This window comes from Rhinoderma darwinii, chromosome 3, assembly GCF_050947455.1.
Source record: "Rhinoderma darwinii isolate aRhiDar2 chromosome 3, aRhiDar2.hap1, whole genome shotgun sequence".
NCBI classification, from domain to species: domain Eukaryota; kingdom Metazoa; phylum Chordata; class Amphibia; order Anura; family Rhinodermatidae; genus Rhinoderma; species Rhinoderma darwinii.
In genome coordinates, this window is record NC_134689.1 from 263,442,565 (window position 1) to 263,458,826 (window position 16,262).

General features: G+C 40.8%; 1 protein-coding gene across 1 annotated transcript in view; it reads left to right on the forward strand.

Annotated features, from left to right (window-relative positions):
* Positions 1-7,585, forward strand: part of SORD (sorbitol dehydrogenase) — a 64,949-nt gene extending 57,364 nt beyond the window's left edge. The window contains exons 9-10 of the mRNA XM_075857868.1: positions 7,071-7,192; positions 7,285-7,585. Coding sequence (XP_075713983.1) covers positions 7,071-7,192; positions 7,285-7,450 — 288 coding nt within the window. The 3' untranslated portion in view covers positions 7,451-7,585. The remainder of the gene's footprint in view (positions 1-7,070; positions 7,193-7,284) is intronic.
* Positions 7,586-16,262: the final 8,677 nt, after the last annotated feature.

Sequence of the window (16,262 nt, forward strand, 5' to 3'; positions counted from 1 at the left end):
TGACAACAATTTTTCAGTATCATAAAGTACAACATGTCACGAGAAAACAATTCCAGAATCGCTTGGATAGGTAAAAGCATTCTGGAGTTATTACCACATAAAGTGACACATGTCAGATTTGCAAAAATGGGGCTGGTCCTGAAGGCCAAAACAGGCTTAGACACTAAGGGGTTAATAGCTTTGAAAGGATGTCCCCATCTCTCATGCATTACTAATATTACCTCATCCTGACTGGAAGGCTGTGCCAATACAGGTTCTAAATCAAAACACGTCTGTGGCTGTGGTTTCTAGGCAACCGATACGACAAAACCAAGTATTATGTCAGAGGACGTGAGAAACATTTGATTATGTTATTAGGTTTATAATTTTGTTTTTAATTTTGGGTGGAGTTGGCCCTTAACTTCAATATAAGTGTACCGCATCATTTATAAGTGCAATAAATTACAGCTTGCCTAATCTCAGCTGATAAAATGTGAGTCATGAGGTCTATATGACTTCCAAAGTAATTTTGTAACTAGAATATAAAATACATAATAAAAAATGAGCGTGTACAGTATCTTTGGATTGACTGTTCATCACGTTATGGCCGTGGTACTTTTACTCCTTAACCCCTTGCCGCCGCAGCTATTTATTTCTTTATCATTTTAATTCTTACTCCCGACATTGAAAAATACATCACTTTTTTTTATTTCTCATTTGACCTATCTGTATGAGGGTTTGTTTTTTGCAGGACGAGTTGTCGGTTTAAATGGCACCATTAGGCCTCGTACACATCTGCGTTGGGGTCCTGTTCTGACATTCCGTCTGAGCTTTCCGTCAGAATGGGACCCTGAACAGACACAAACGGAAACCAGAGGTTTCCGTTTCCATCACTATTGATTGCAAAGGTGACTGATCCAGTGCCCATGGTTTCCGTTTGTCTGTGTTGTGCACCGTACCTGTCGTTTTGCCGGAAGCAATAGCGTAGTCAACTACCCTATTGCTTCTGGCAAAACTACGGCTCTTGCCTGTCAGATTTACACGAAGTATACCAAAGCATTATAGCAGCGATCTGAAGATCACATAGTAAGGGCCCCTAGTGGGACTAAGAAAATAACTAAGTAATGTGAAATAAAAATGACAGTAAAAAAATCAATACATTTTTTTCCATAAAAAGTGTTTTTTTTTTTTTTTAGTAAAGGTGTAAAAAAATAAATAAAACAAAGAAAAACACATATGGTATCGCCGTGACCGTAATGACAAAAAACCGCAAAAAACAATGGTGAAATTGCTATTTTTTTCCATTGCCCCCCAAAAAAGTAATAATAAAAGTTAATCAATAAGTCCCATGTACCCCAAAACCATACCAATCAAAACTATGTCTTGTCCCACAAAATAACAAGCCCAAAATATCACTACATTGACGGAAAAATGAAAAAATTACAGCTCTTGGAAGGTGACGATGCAAAAACAAATAATTTTTAGTTCGAGTTTTTTTTTATTGTGCAAATGTCGTAAAACATAAAAAACCTATACATATGTGGTATCGTCGTAATCGTACCAACCCATAGAATAAGGCCTTATTTACCCGAGCGCTGCGCATCTCGGACGTGAAAAACTGCTCAGCGCTGCAGGATGCGATGTCACGCATCCCCCATAGTTGAGAGTTTATGGTGGGATGCGTGATGCGCGAAAAGAACGGACATGTCCTATTTTCCCACGGACCCTTAAACGACTGTGTGAACGGCCACATTGAATTACATTGGTCCGTGGGACAGCCACTGTTTCAACGGCCGTCCCACAGACGTTTAACACGCTTGTGTAAATAAGCCCTAAAGGTAATGTGTTATTTACGCCACACAGTGAATGGCGTCAATTCAAAATGCATAGAACAATGGTGGAATTTCAGGGGTTTTTTCTATTGCCCCCCCCCCCCCCAAAAAAAAGTTAATAAAAGTTAATGAAAAAAATTATATGTACCCCAAAATGGTGCATTTAAAAAGTACAACTAATCCTGCAAAAAACAAGTCTTCATACAGCTATGCCGACAGAAAAATAAAAAAGTTATAGCTCTTTGAATGCGGCTATAGAAAACCGAAAAAAAAATAGCTTGGTCATTAGGGCCTAAAATAGGCTGGTCACTAAGGGGTTAAACCAGCAATACCTGGTTGGAGTATGTGAAAAATCATTTCTATGTAACCTATAATTATCTTCTACGTACCTCTGTACATTTAGTATTCAATTTTTTTGGTGTTCCTGTGCCATATTCTAATGAACATAAGCGTTAGATCTTCGTTTGAAAAGAGTCATATCTTCATTTCTCAAGCCTTTTCGAGTTGACCCCCCCCTTCTTACTCTTGATTGACAGCTCCTCGCCTCCCCCCCAGCACACACGAAATCCTGTGCTTGAGCATCGATGTCGTTCTGGTGCATGCGCACAATGGGACACCATAGCGGCGCATACGCAGTAACTAGATTCGAGGCCCGGAGGAAGGGTGTTGGACCATACATGACAGGCACATGCGCGCTCTCTAAGACTATATTTTGGCATTCAGTACGGGCCAGTTTTTTGTGGTCGGCGGGCATAAGAAGAGGAACTAATGAGACTGCCCAATTATTACCATAAAAGGTGTGAAATGTTTGCAGACCGCTATTTACAGTCGGAGGAAGAGTTTAGGAGAGGGGATGACGCCAATGAACTTTTGACAGTAACAGCCAACGTGGGAGGGGTGAGTAGAGTTCACTAGGTGAAATGCTGGTGACAGGTTTAAGCATAAAAAAAAATAAGTTGCCAAAACAGTATCTAGTAAAAGTAAAAATCATTACCGAGACAATAGCAGTCTCCATACATTGTTCTAACTCTTCAGTAAGCTCTAGTTCAGCTGGTGCTACGTGCAAAATAACAGCCTGAAGAGTCTAAAATAGCACACAAATGGAAAGAGTCACACTCTTGGACTCATTAGCATAATACTACTTAGGAACTATAAAAAGTGATAAGGTCTGAGAGGATAACGTCCTTGGCACACCTCTTTATCACCGCATAAATAAGAAAGATAACTAGGAATAGATATAAAACATATGTACAATGCCAATAAACCATCTTCAGTTTTTTTTATCAGGGTGCTATCCGTTGTTTTAACTGATAGCACCCTGACACATTCATTTTAATGGGGCCATGCACACTTCCAGTGTTTTAACGGAACCGTCTCGTCCTTTGCATTGATCCGTTAAACAACAGACTGCACATGAAAGCCATCCGTGTGCGGTCCGTGATTCACTGAACCGTCATTAGTGGCCGTTCAACGGCCGACGGAAGTGTGCATGAAGCCTTACCTGTTTACCAGTTTGCTGGATTTAAAGTATATGTACTGGTTTGCTTTCTTACTACTTGACATAGCTGCTTCTCAATGGTGTATTGTATGTCGGTGAAGTTATATAATGACAACAGGAGGGATCACATTTGACACACCCCTTCCTCGGCTGCTGTGAAGTAATTCTATACTATTATACTGTACTTTGGGCGGCCAGCCTATGTAGCATTTCTTGAAGCCGCCAGATATCCCAAAAGGTTTAATCCTAGATTTCCTGAATGTCCCGTGGAAGCCTTTTTTTTACTGATCTCCTTAGGGCTCTAAGGGCTTGTCCACAAGTCACGGAATTGCTACGTGCTTTCCGTCCGGAGTTGTGGACGAAAAATGTGCAGCAGAATACAGTACAGCAAAGTGGGTGAGATTTAAGAAATTTCATCCTCACACTGCATAAAAATTCCCACCAGAAGTGCCACTGTATTTTTCGTACCTCATCATGTCATTTCCTGCTGCAGAGAGTGGACTGAATTGCTGCGTTTTTCAGAGGAGAAGTCACCATCTCCCAGCATTGAGAAAAAGTCAGCAAAATATGCACCATTTTCTGCAGTAAAAAACGCAGGGAAGCACGGGGGATTATTGTGCACCTCCTCTCCAGTGACCAAATTCAGTAAATGTAATGTATTTGAATTATGGTAGAAAACTTGTTTATACGCACATTTTTTGCATATAGACATATGGTATTTGTAGGATCAGCTACTTGGTTCTAGAGACAACTTCTACCTGTATATTATTTTCTATACATGGATCCCTTAGAGAGCATTGGTGGGGATTGAGTGTGAAATCCCTTATTGGGATGATTCTCTTCCCACTTATACTCATAGTAATTTCTATAGAGTTGAACTATATTGGTTCTACTGATCATTTTTCAGTGTGCCAAGTGAGGGTAGATGTTGCATATTCTCTATTCTGTGTTCTGCCATACTTATAGCATTTTTCTATATTACACTAGTGATGCAATATTAACTTTGCTGCACTGATGTAATGTATGTATATATCCCGAGTGTTGCAGGTGTGTAGAACGGAATGATCGGACAAACGCAGCTTGCGCATGCGCAGATAGGCTGGAACGCAAGTTCCGATTCGGCGCATGCGCAGTAGTGATTTTTTTCACTGCTTGCGTTCCATAGACCCTTCTTCCGGTCTTGGCGCCATCTTTAATTATGCACGGTAGACATGCGTGAATGCTGCTGTCTCAAGACATGCAACGGAGTGGTAATGTAATATTTCTCATGTGATTTATATATAGTTATAGTTTGTGGATTGGCCTCTGCAGCTTTCAGTGATTAGCCTAAATTGCTAATTAAATCAAAGTAGACTGTCCTTATGTATTTTTAATGATGTATATTGCACTTGACATATGAAAGTACAATTGTACTTATGCACTTTATAAAATTATATCACAATATGGGTTGAAAGTTCTATACATACACTTATTTTTTGTATATTGTACATTGATTGGTTTTATGCTAATTATTGGACGTACCACCTATATATACTTGACAATGTGTGTAGTCTTGTACAGCTTGAGAAGGGTTCTGTGACGAACCGAAACGTCGCTGCTCACTTGAGGTGAATAAATCCACCCTTTTTTCATCTATCTGGAAGTCATGGTGCCGTTATTTCATTCTATGGTTTTTATATAATATATATATATATATATATATATATATATATATATATATATATATATCTGTGTATATGGATGGATAGATAGATAGATAGATAGATTATATAGATATACTTTTTCTATTTTTACATGACTTTTTTTCTTTGCAGTTAAAGCTGACATTGTAACCCAGAATTTCTGTAACGTCACACAGCCACTTTTGTGGGACGTTCATACATCATTGTAGTGTTCAGTGCAAACTACTAAGGCTGGGTTCACATCTGCATTTATTTTAATTTTTTTCTGTTCTGTCATAGTAACATCAAAATGAAAAAATTCAAGTGCTGAATATGTTGTGTGACGAACACCAACGGCGCCCGACATAACCGATTGACTTCAAAAGGTCCTGTCGGGTTTCCATCAGTGTGTGCATCGTTTTACCGGACAAAATTGTGCAGCATGCTACGCTATTTCTAAAAGCATTTTTAGGCGCCGGCTTTCTGTATTGAAAGGTGACCACATGTACGAGTGTCTCTTCAATGAAGTCTATAATAGTTGCTTGGCCCTTTCCATAACTCTCATAGCCTACCATGGATAGCGTCAAGGAAACGCATTGCAAACTCTTTCTATTGATTTCCATGGAGAAAGCGGCCACTCTGAATCAGCGAACAGGGGCCCTTTCCCAGATAGGTGGGAATACCCTTTAAAGTAATTGTAATCATTATGGCACTGTGGCCTTTTACTGTTGGTTGTAGCGCCTCATGTAGTCGGGCCTAGATAAAAAGCAATCAAAAGTTCATTTTACAATTTCTGCAAAGTTAAAAAAGACTTGATTGCTGAAACCATTAAGAACAAATGATGAAAATTCTTCTGACCACTCAATTTGTGCAGTGAAAACACAACAGTTGCTGCCATAAATACCTTAAAAAAGAGATCCCCATCCCTTTGTAGGTAGTGAGCCACTTTCAGATACGACAGATAATGTAGTCACACTGAATATTAAAGGGGAAAAAGCCTAATAAATATATAACGAAGTGATATGGCGACTATCCCAGTGTAGACTGCCAGTGATGGTTTTGATTCTAGTACCAAGTACTAGTAATGCTGTGACATCCATGATGCCACACACCAAACATGGCTCCCGAATCAATGTTTTGGGCATGCTAACCTACACATTAGAAAATAGCTCTAACAACTGAAAGAAGATCTTCCACCTAAAAAAAGATCAATAAAAAAAAAATTGCTTGTATGCTCCGATCACATGCTTGTCCATGCAGGTGGGTAGGACAGATGCAGACAGTTTTGGCTGTTGTTAATCTTGGGTGCAAAAATGATTGGCGGAAATCCCACCTCGAACACTCTCTATTTGCTTTCTTATCAGTCAATCAGGGTAGTCTAATGTTGCCGAATCTGACAGAAATAGCCATACTTTCTTATTGCCTGTATTTTTATCTGTCCTTAATCTAAGATTTCCTTCTTTTTGCTAGATACAAGTAAATCAACTTCTCAATAGAATTTTTTTCTTTAGAATTTTTTTTTATATAGACTCAAACAGCACACCCACAACTAAACAAACTGTAGACCTGAAACTAAATCTAGAAAAGAGTCATTTGCATGAATGTTCACTGTTATCAACACAATTTCTATGCCAGACACATTCCTTAATTTATCAGCCATTGGATATCTACCGGTACACTGATCTCATTTGTTCCCTGGGCTATATTAAACATTATACTTGCATTACGGCCAGTGGCTAATACTAAAAATTTTGGAGGAAGCTGCCAGCAGCCTGCAAACAAAGCCTAGGTTCACCTTTGACTCAAACAAGGGTTCACCTTTTCGCAAAACAAATGTCACTTGTTTTGCTAAAAGTGGCAGTGGGACTACATCGATAGGGTGCTCATGTGTTAGACTAGTGTAATTGCCTTCATACATGGTACTGGCAACAGACGTTAGGGCTCCTTTGTTACATGACTTGCCGTCTGTATGGAACACTGAATTTAATTTTGTGAAATGTCAGAAGTTGGTGAGGATCTTAACACAAGGTTGTGGAATTGTACAGAGTGCCCTATTCCTGGAGTTGATTCATTTTTTTTTTATTGTATGCTTATCCACAGGCAACACAGTCTGGTGGGACATTAATACTTGTTGGTTTGGGCCCAGCAATGGTAAATGTGCCCATTGTGAACGCTGCTGTGCGAGAGGTTGACATCAGGGGTATTTTCAGATACTGCAATACGTAAGTTTTAATAACACAGTAACTATTAGAAACTAAGTGCATGGTTTATTTTCTCTATTGAGCTGTTCAATCTGTATTTTTTATTTTTGCAGGTGGCCAATGGCTATTTCTATGCTGGCTTCTAAAAGAGTGAATGTGGCTCCTTTGGTTACACATCGCTTTCCCTTAGAAAGGGCGCTAGAAGCATTTGAAACAACAATGAGAGGAGAAGGAGTAAAAGTTATATTAAAATGTGACCAGAATGATCAGAACCCTTAAAACAAGTGACCTCACCTGTAATATTCTTCTGAGATACATTTCAGGACACCTAGTTGTGATGTAAAAAATTATCTAGATCTTGCATGCAATTAAATAAATGCGTCCTGAATAAATTTGTCCTATAAGGAAAACTTATGATTTTTTGGGAATTATTGTTTCTTTGGTTTACCAAACTGTTAAAAAACAATGCTTGACTTTATATTTCAGAACAAAAATGTAGTTCCACAAAATATACGTAATAATGAAATGGCACAATCTGACTTGCTGATAAAGTATATGTTTGGAAGTCAATTGTTCTTTGTCACATGTATTTAGCAATGTTGGGCTGCTATACAAATCATCCCTATTATTTCATCGTGTTTTTATTTTACTACAATGTATCTTACAATTTAAGTTTTCCATATAACAAGGGCCCCTGATATCTCTGCTCAGAAGATAACATTAACCCAATAATTCACAATTTGTTTTTACCATGGGGTAACCCTTGAAAAATGTTTGCTTTCCCAGGGTACTCCTACTCCTACCTCAAGAAAGCTTGATATCTGTGTGGGCAAAGCATTCCATAATTCACTATTCCATTATTCAAAATTCTATCTTCCAGGAAACCCCTGCCCAGGTTCCAAAGAACACCAGGGTTTGATGATTAACACAATGATCTCATTTTTGTACGATATGTCAGTTGTTAATAAGAATGTATGAGTTGTTACTCAAGATCCCTCCCTATTATACTGTAGGTTGCTGATTTGTTACCTACTGTATTTTATTTGACATGGCCCGATATTGGCTGTAAAAAAGAGTTGTCGACGCTCATATTTTCTCTTTTCACAAGGAGCAGTGATTGGTTATGTACGGGGACGAGCAATCGTTACTACAATTGTTCGGCCTCATACATTTCCATCATGTTGGCAGCACCATTTTATTGGCCGCATAAATGAGCCGATGAACGAGCGTATGCTTGTTGCCCTGTTCAGGATGATCATGAGCCATTCCTCAGATATAATGCTGCGTCGCATGTTTGTGTTCTGGAATCTTAGTCCGGAAAGCAGCTCCTCCAGCAGACTGTCAAAAGTTGCGACTGACATCCGACAGAAGGGATGAAATTTCACCAGATGCAGCCGCAGGTCCTCATACAGGGTGTGGAATTGCCCTTTAAAAGCACATTGGGAGACAATGAGAATAACCCATAACCTCCTCCTCCTAAGTTCTACCTCCACCATCTTGCGTCGTCCTCCATATGTGTGAGAGATCAGCCACAGCAGAAGAACATGGTCCATGGATGTCATGTTCAAAAGCCAAAAAGTAGTAAAAAACCAAACTGACAAAGCAGGGGAATCAGACAAAGCTCTCTACGCTGTAAAAGAAATAGAAAATAACCATTTACTGTAATGATGGGGGTAAGGAAACAGACAAGTGAGCCCTAATCTACCCGCCACTCAGTCCCTGCCTACTTGCAACGACCCGCCCTAGGCGACGGGGTACAACTGGGCGACGGTCCCTACTCTCACTATGTGCACGACAGACAAACACAAGGGTAAACAGAAGCAAGGGAAAAGGGGCAGTTGCCCACGGCAACACCGTGAGCAACAAGAGTGGTGAACGAGCCGAGTCAAACCAGGAGTGTACGAAGTACCAAACGCAGAGCAGGAGAGTAGTGAACAAGCCGAGTCAAACCAGGAGTGTACGAGGTACCAAACGAAGAGCAGGAGAGTAGTCAGTAAGCCAGGGTCAATATGAAGCAGGGTCAAAAGGTTAAAGAAGCTGCAGCAGGGCCAGGAAACAAAACGAGAAGAATCACAAGCAAGGAGGAAAAGGAAAGGCAGGTATAAATAGACAGAGGGCGGGAGCTAGCTCCGTCTGTCCAGGCTGTGATAGGCTCTCCCACTCCTAAGCCTGCCATCCTGAGTGGTGGAAGATGGAGTCAGTCTCACAGACATAGAAGCAGGTGCAGACTGATTACCTATGGGCGTAGATCCAGAAGCTGTGCCTGGCAGATCCTTAACATTTACACTCGTGACCTTCCTGTGGGTGTTTCCTGAGGGATGGGGCAAAATTGTGACAAAAGTCCTCCTTTCGGGTTTTTTAGCACGCGTATAATATATACATTACATACGGGTGACATATGTGTGAAAAATACGGAAACACCATGGAGACCCTTACATGCATAAAATGCTGCGCGTTTTGCAAGCGATAAATGTCCACCCTTGTGTGAATGTAGCCTTAGGGTGATGAAGAGGGATCTAACGATACTTCACTGCTTCTGCGGTGGCCTGTATGGAACGCTTGTTAACCACCCTCATCCACAGTCTGGCTCTATCACCCTTAGACCACCAATAATCACTTTCTAGCTCACCGCCCGCTTCTTGACACACGCTCCAGACCCAGCTTGACAAATCAACCATACTGCTTCCCTCAAGGACTCTCACACACTTTATTGTAAGCAACCTCATTCTCAGCTTCGAATAGAGAACAGTTCATAAGTACCTACAGACCTCTTCGATGTGGAGAAAGGACTCTAACCTCTTCATACAATTTCGGGGAAGAAATGAAATCCATAAAGTTTCAAAGCTTCAATAACTAGATGGATTTGATTTACCTTTATTGAGTGTTACAGGTCCCAGGATCTTTAAGTTACAGCAAAGATCAAAGCTGACTCCATATAAACTATGATCTCATATTGGGCATAAAAGGCTGGAGCCTCTTTGGATCTGATTTGTATGGCTGCAACATGGTCCAGCCCTCATACATTTGTTAAAAGTCATCTGGATTTACTAATGACAGCCTTCAGACGTAAAGCTCTCCAGGCTATTATTCCTCCCTAATCGTCTTATCTGATACATCTCCAGGTGTTGCCATTATAGGGGCAGTATTAGGCCCTATTCACATGAATTCTCGGCCTTCTGACGGCCGTTCTTTGAACGGCGGTCACACGGCCGCAGTTAGGAACAATAGACTCCAAATGGGGCTATTTACACGGCCGACTTTTTGACAGCCCGGTAAACTCGGCCGTCCAAAAATGGAACATACCCTATTTTGGTCTGTTCTCCCTGCCACACGGCCCCCATAGAAGTCTATGGGGCCGAGTAAAGTACGACTGCCACTTGGATGTGATCCGAGGGACGGCCGTGCTTTCTGCCGCACGTTCGCTCACTTCTTTTCCTCACAGTACGAAGTGCATGTGAGGAGTAGGAGATTTTTTTGCTCCCTGCAGGAGCAGGATCCCTAATCCCCGGCCACAGCGTTGCCGAAGCTGTGGGCGGAAATTCTGCTCCAGGAGGTCTTTGACTTCACTGTCCATATATGGACAGTGACATCAGGGACTTCTACAGGAGCAGTCCCCTAATCCTGAAGCGGAATCCCCGTCCACAATGGGCCGGAAAATGCGCTCCAGGAGAAGTCCCCGACTTCACTGTCCATGGTCAGGGACGTCTCCTGAAGCGGAATCCCTGGTCCCAGCTGTCCCTGACACAGCTGTGGCCGGTGATTCCACTCCAGCAGAAGTCTGGGACTTCTCCTGGAGAGGAATCACGGGCCGCTGTGGCCGGGGTTTCCGCTTCAGGAGCAGGGGATCTCTCCAGGAGAAATCCATGACGTCACTGTCCATGTATTGACAGTGAAGTTGGGGAATTCTCCTGGAGCGGTCCCCTATAGTGGCGCTACCTACAGGAAGGGGGGGTGCCATCTATTCGGGGTGTGCCATACACGGTGGGGGGGTTCTACGGGAGTGCTATGTACAAGGGGGCTGTGTGGCACTACCTAGAGGGGGGCTGTGTGGCACTACCTACAGGGGGGCTGTGGCAGTATCTACATGGGGCTGTGTGGCATTATCTACAGGGGGGCTGGCAATATCTACAGAGGGCAATGTGTGGCATTATCTACAGTGGGTCTGGCAGTATATACAGGGGCTGTGTTGAATTATCTACAGTGGGCAGTGTGTGGCATTATTTAGATAGGGTTGTGTGTGGCAAAAAAAATGGACAAATTAAACTCATCCGTTTTTTAAACGGACAGAGTAAAAACTGATGCAAAACAGGAACAAAATCGGCCATTAAAAACGGAAACGTAACGTATGCAAAATGGCAGAGAAAAATGGAACAAAACGGCCGTTTTTATCGGCTGACACTCGGACCCTTTCGTGTAAATATAGTGAAAAAATGTAAAAAAAAATCTGAGCACATCCACATTTAAAAAAGTAAAAAAGAGCTTTATTTTGACATGAGTTTAAAGGTCTGGAGGACACAGGTAAGGCATGTTCCGCTAACGCGTTTCGAACAAAGTGTTCTTACTCATAGCATAACGTAACAGATTCGAAACGTGTTTTAAAATCAACATTAGCCAATCCTGACGCATCTAATTAAAAGCAATGCTAATACCATTTGTAGAAACAGATTAATTATTCAGCAAGATTGCAATATATATATGACCATATGTGAAAATGTATCCACAGCAGTCTTTACTAGGAAATAAGTAGCACTATAAGACTTTACAAAAAATGGAAAAAATAGCACAATTTAAACTGAAATATAATCCAAGTGTATATCAAACTATAATATCAAGAGAAAGCAGGAAAAGCCAATTTCTATATCGTTACATATATCCGATGAAAATATGCAACTGAACATACATGAATTATACTAATAGATGCAGCAATTTTATTTCAATATGGTTATATTTCGTTAGGAAAAAATTGTACAAAATAAAAAAATTAATAGAATAAATAATTTTCCCCAAAAATATTTTTGTTTTGACAAAAGCCAGAATTAACTAAACATATCAAACTATCTAATATGCATATTGGAGCGCTGAACATATGTACCTACAAATATGTAACTATAGTGTGCAGATGCCAGGTGAATAAACTACTTGGCTTATAATGGCATATATTATATGTATGGAAGTTTGTTATAAATTGTAACCCTAGCAACGGATACGCACAGAGCAAAGTTCTAAAGGCCAAATATAATAGACAAAAGTCTCCATCAACCTGATTGCCTGAAAAAGCTCCCTACATCCAAAGGAGATTGAAAAGTGAATAGAAAGGGGTGGAAAATTTTAAATAAGTCTTGTTTGACACCAGAATTAGATTAATATAAATGTAAGAGATCTCATCTCCAATTTAAACCTTTGGGATGATGGGTATCCATTTGGAGAATTCAAAAGGCTTCCGTATTAAAGAGATGTCTCTTCCAGCCACCTCCTCTGGCAGGTTTTTTCACTAATTCTATGCCCTGAAATCTAAAGTATTCTAAAGAGCTGTTATGTCTATCAATGAAATGTTTGGCAGCTCCAGATGTTTTTAAAGAGCTCTTTAATATACATGATGTGTGTTCTGCTATACGTGTCTTAAGTTTTCTGGTTGTACAACCTATGTATTTGAGGTTACATAAGGCACATACAATCATGTAAACTACATGATGTGTATCACAATTTATAAATAATTTATTTCATATGTTTTAATGTTTGGTAGATTCAATTATTTTGTTTTAATGCTGTATGTGCAAACATTGCATCTGTTGCCACTGCATTTATAAAAAAACAACTTTTTGGGATAACCATATTTTATTTGTGACACTAGATAAATAAAGGCTTGGTGAAAGAATGTCACCTATACTTCTGCCTTTTTTGGCCACATATTTGCAGCTTTGATTTATAATTTTAGACAAGATGATGTCTTATAAATATTTCTTAATGATGCTAATGATTTTAGCATAGTAAGAACTATGGACAGTAGAAAAAACGATAGGAGATATTAATGGAGAGTTAATTGTTCTACTATTTTCCAAAAACGACTGCTGTGTTTTGTCTTTAACGTAATTCCAGCCTTTTTTCCACATCCAATTTTTTAGCCTCTATGTGAGTCTCTGTTCTAAATCCCTACATTGTGTGGAGAAAGATGCATTATCTGAACATGCTCTTCTGCCTCTAATTAGTTCACCCTGCGGTATGGCTTTGATAGTGTGATTAGGATGACAACTAGATGCATGTAAGATAGTGTTACCTGCCAAAGGTTTACGATATAGAGAAGTAGAAACACCTTTGCTTGCAGTATCTCCACTTAGAAGTAAATCCAAAAAGGGAGTTTGAAAATTGGATGTATTAAAAGTAAGTGTAAGGCTGGGTTCACACGACCTATTTTCAGGCGTAAACGAGGCGTATTATGCCTCGTTTTACGCCTGAAAATAGGGCTACAATACGTCGGCAAACATCTGCCCATTCATTTGAATGGGTTTGCCGACGTATTGTGCAGACGACCTGTAATTTACGCGTCGTCGTTTGACAGCTGTCAAACGACGACGCTTAAATTGACTGCCTCGGCAAAGAAGTGCAGGGCACTTCTTTGCAACGTAATTTGAGCCGTTCTTCATTGAACTCAATGAAGAGCAGCTCAAGATTACAGGCGTCACAGACGCCTCGTAAATTACGAGGAGGAGCATTTACGTGTGAAATGAGGCAGCTGTTTTCTCTTGAAAACAGTCTGTCTTTTCACACGTAAATGCCTCTCATCGTGTGAACATACCCTCAAGGATCTGCCAGGCACAACTTCTGTGTATACGCCCATAGGTAATCAGGCTGCACCTGAGTCTATTTCTCTGAGACTGACTCCATCTTCCACCACTCAGGATGGCAGGCTTAGGAGTGGGAGAGCCTATCGCAGCCTGGCCAGACGGAGCTAGCTCCTGCCCTCTGTCTATTTATACCTGCCTTTCCTGTTAATCCTTTGCTTGTGATTCTTCTCGTGTGGTTTCCTGGCCCAGCTACAGCTTCTAACTATTTGATCCTGCTCCATACTGACCCTGGCTTACTGACTACTCTCCTGCTCTGCGTTTGGTACCTCGTTCACTCCTGGTTTGACTCTGCTCGTTCACCACTCTTGTTGCTCACGGTGTTTCCGTGGGCAACTGCCCCGTTTCCCTTAGCTTTCTGTACCCTTGTCTATTTGTCTCGTGCACTTACTGAGCGTAGGGACCGCCGCCCAGTTGTACCCCGTCGCCTAGGTCGGGTCGTTGCAAGTAGGCAGGGACAGAGTGGCGGGTAGATTAGGGCTCACTTGTCCGTTTCCCTACCCCCCATCATTACAGTAAGTTTTAAATTAAAATTATTAGCATTAATTAAATTTACAAATTGTGGTATGGACGCTGTGTCCCAGACCAGAAGCAAGTCGTCAATATAGCGTCCATATCACATAATGACATTACTGAACAGATTGATTTATGAGAAGATAAATCTTTCTTCCCACCAAGACATATATAACATAGCCAGTGAAGGAGAAAATTTAGAACCCATTGGAGGACCTTCGATTTTTATATAGAACATATTCTCAAAACTGAAAATATTATAGCTCAAAAGATATTCTATCGACATTATACTGAATTCCTGCAATTTTATAGTATATGTGTAAAGTCTATGGCTGCGGGCCGTCGTTCAGACTTACCCTCTGACGGCCCCGGCCATGGAGATCCGTCTTCGCGGCGTCAGCCCCCTCCAGGGAGATGCCGGCACTCACTTCCGGGTCCTCGGACTGTTTCCCGCAGGGCTTGCGCGTCCGCGCGAGCATGGCCTTAAAGGGCCAATACGCGTCCAGCTGTCACCCATCAATAATTAGCCCAAATGGCTGCTGGTATATAAAAAGGGGCTCTGCCCACTTGTTCCTTGCCTGAGCGTTGTTGTATACCTAAGTTTGTCTAGCAAATGGTCTCCCAGTGTTTTCCAGTTCATAGTGTTACCCATTCCTGCTGCTTGTACCCTTTATCCCGTGCTATCGTATCTACTGAGAAAGTCAAGTCGTTTCTTCCGCTGCATCCATGGTGCCACCTGCTGTGAAAGTCAAGTCGTGCCTCCGCTACTGTCTACATTGCCTCAGGTACCCATTCCGAACTATGGACATTGTTTTGTACCTAGTTGGCCAGCTGCTACCCTGCTACGTGGTACGGCCCAGTGTGTCCACACCCCGCGCCGTGACAGTATGTACTATATTTCTTTAAATGAAATACAACAGCATGACGTGCCAAATTGTGAGGAATGCATGAATATAACCCCACAACATCGCACGTGAGCCAAGATGAGGTGTTGGACCATGTGAAGTCCTGGAAGGATTTAAGAACCTCTTTACTGTCCTTCAGATGGCCTGGACTTCTTTGGACCAGAGGTTGTAGCAAATTGTCTATACATACACTTAATTTATCTTTGAGAGATCGTATGCTCGATATTATAGGACGTAGGGGACATGGAAAAACCTCTTTGCACTTTTGGAAACCCATGGAAGATGGGTATAATTGGAAAGTCAGGAATTAGATATTTAGACATTTTTTCATTTAAAACTCCCAAGCCTAAACCCTCTTTCAGTAGTTTGTTTAATGATAATGTGCACATTGCGGTTGGATCAGATGGTAATTTGCGATACGTTTTGGTATTGGATAATAAATCAATTACTTGTTTTTTATACAAACAGGAATCCAAAATTACTACTGCTCGCCCCTTTGTCGGCTTTGCGTATGACAATATTTTTATTTAAATTGTCGAGCATATATTGTAAGAACATACTTTTGACTAATTAGATCAGAATTTATATTGAAGGACATAGGAGTTGAGATTTTATCATGTAGGGATTTTAAATCCCTTTCTATACAGAATTGGAAATCATCCAAAATGCCAACTCTTGATTGACAGAACAAGAGAACAATGAGTCACAAAGCCATGAATAAACAGAAAATAGTATAAATTTTATTAAGATAAAAAATACAAACAGTATAAAAATGCAAAAGAGGATCTAAAGAACATTGTCTGTACATGGACCACACAAACAGTAATAGTACAG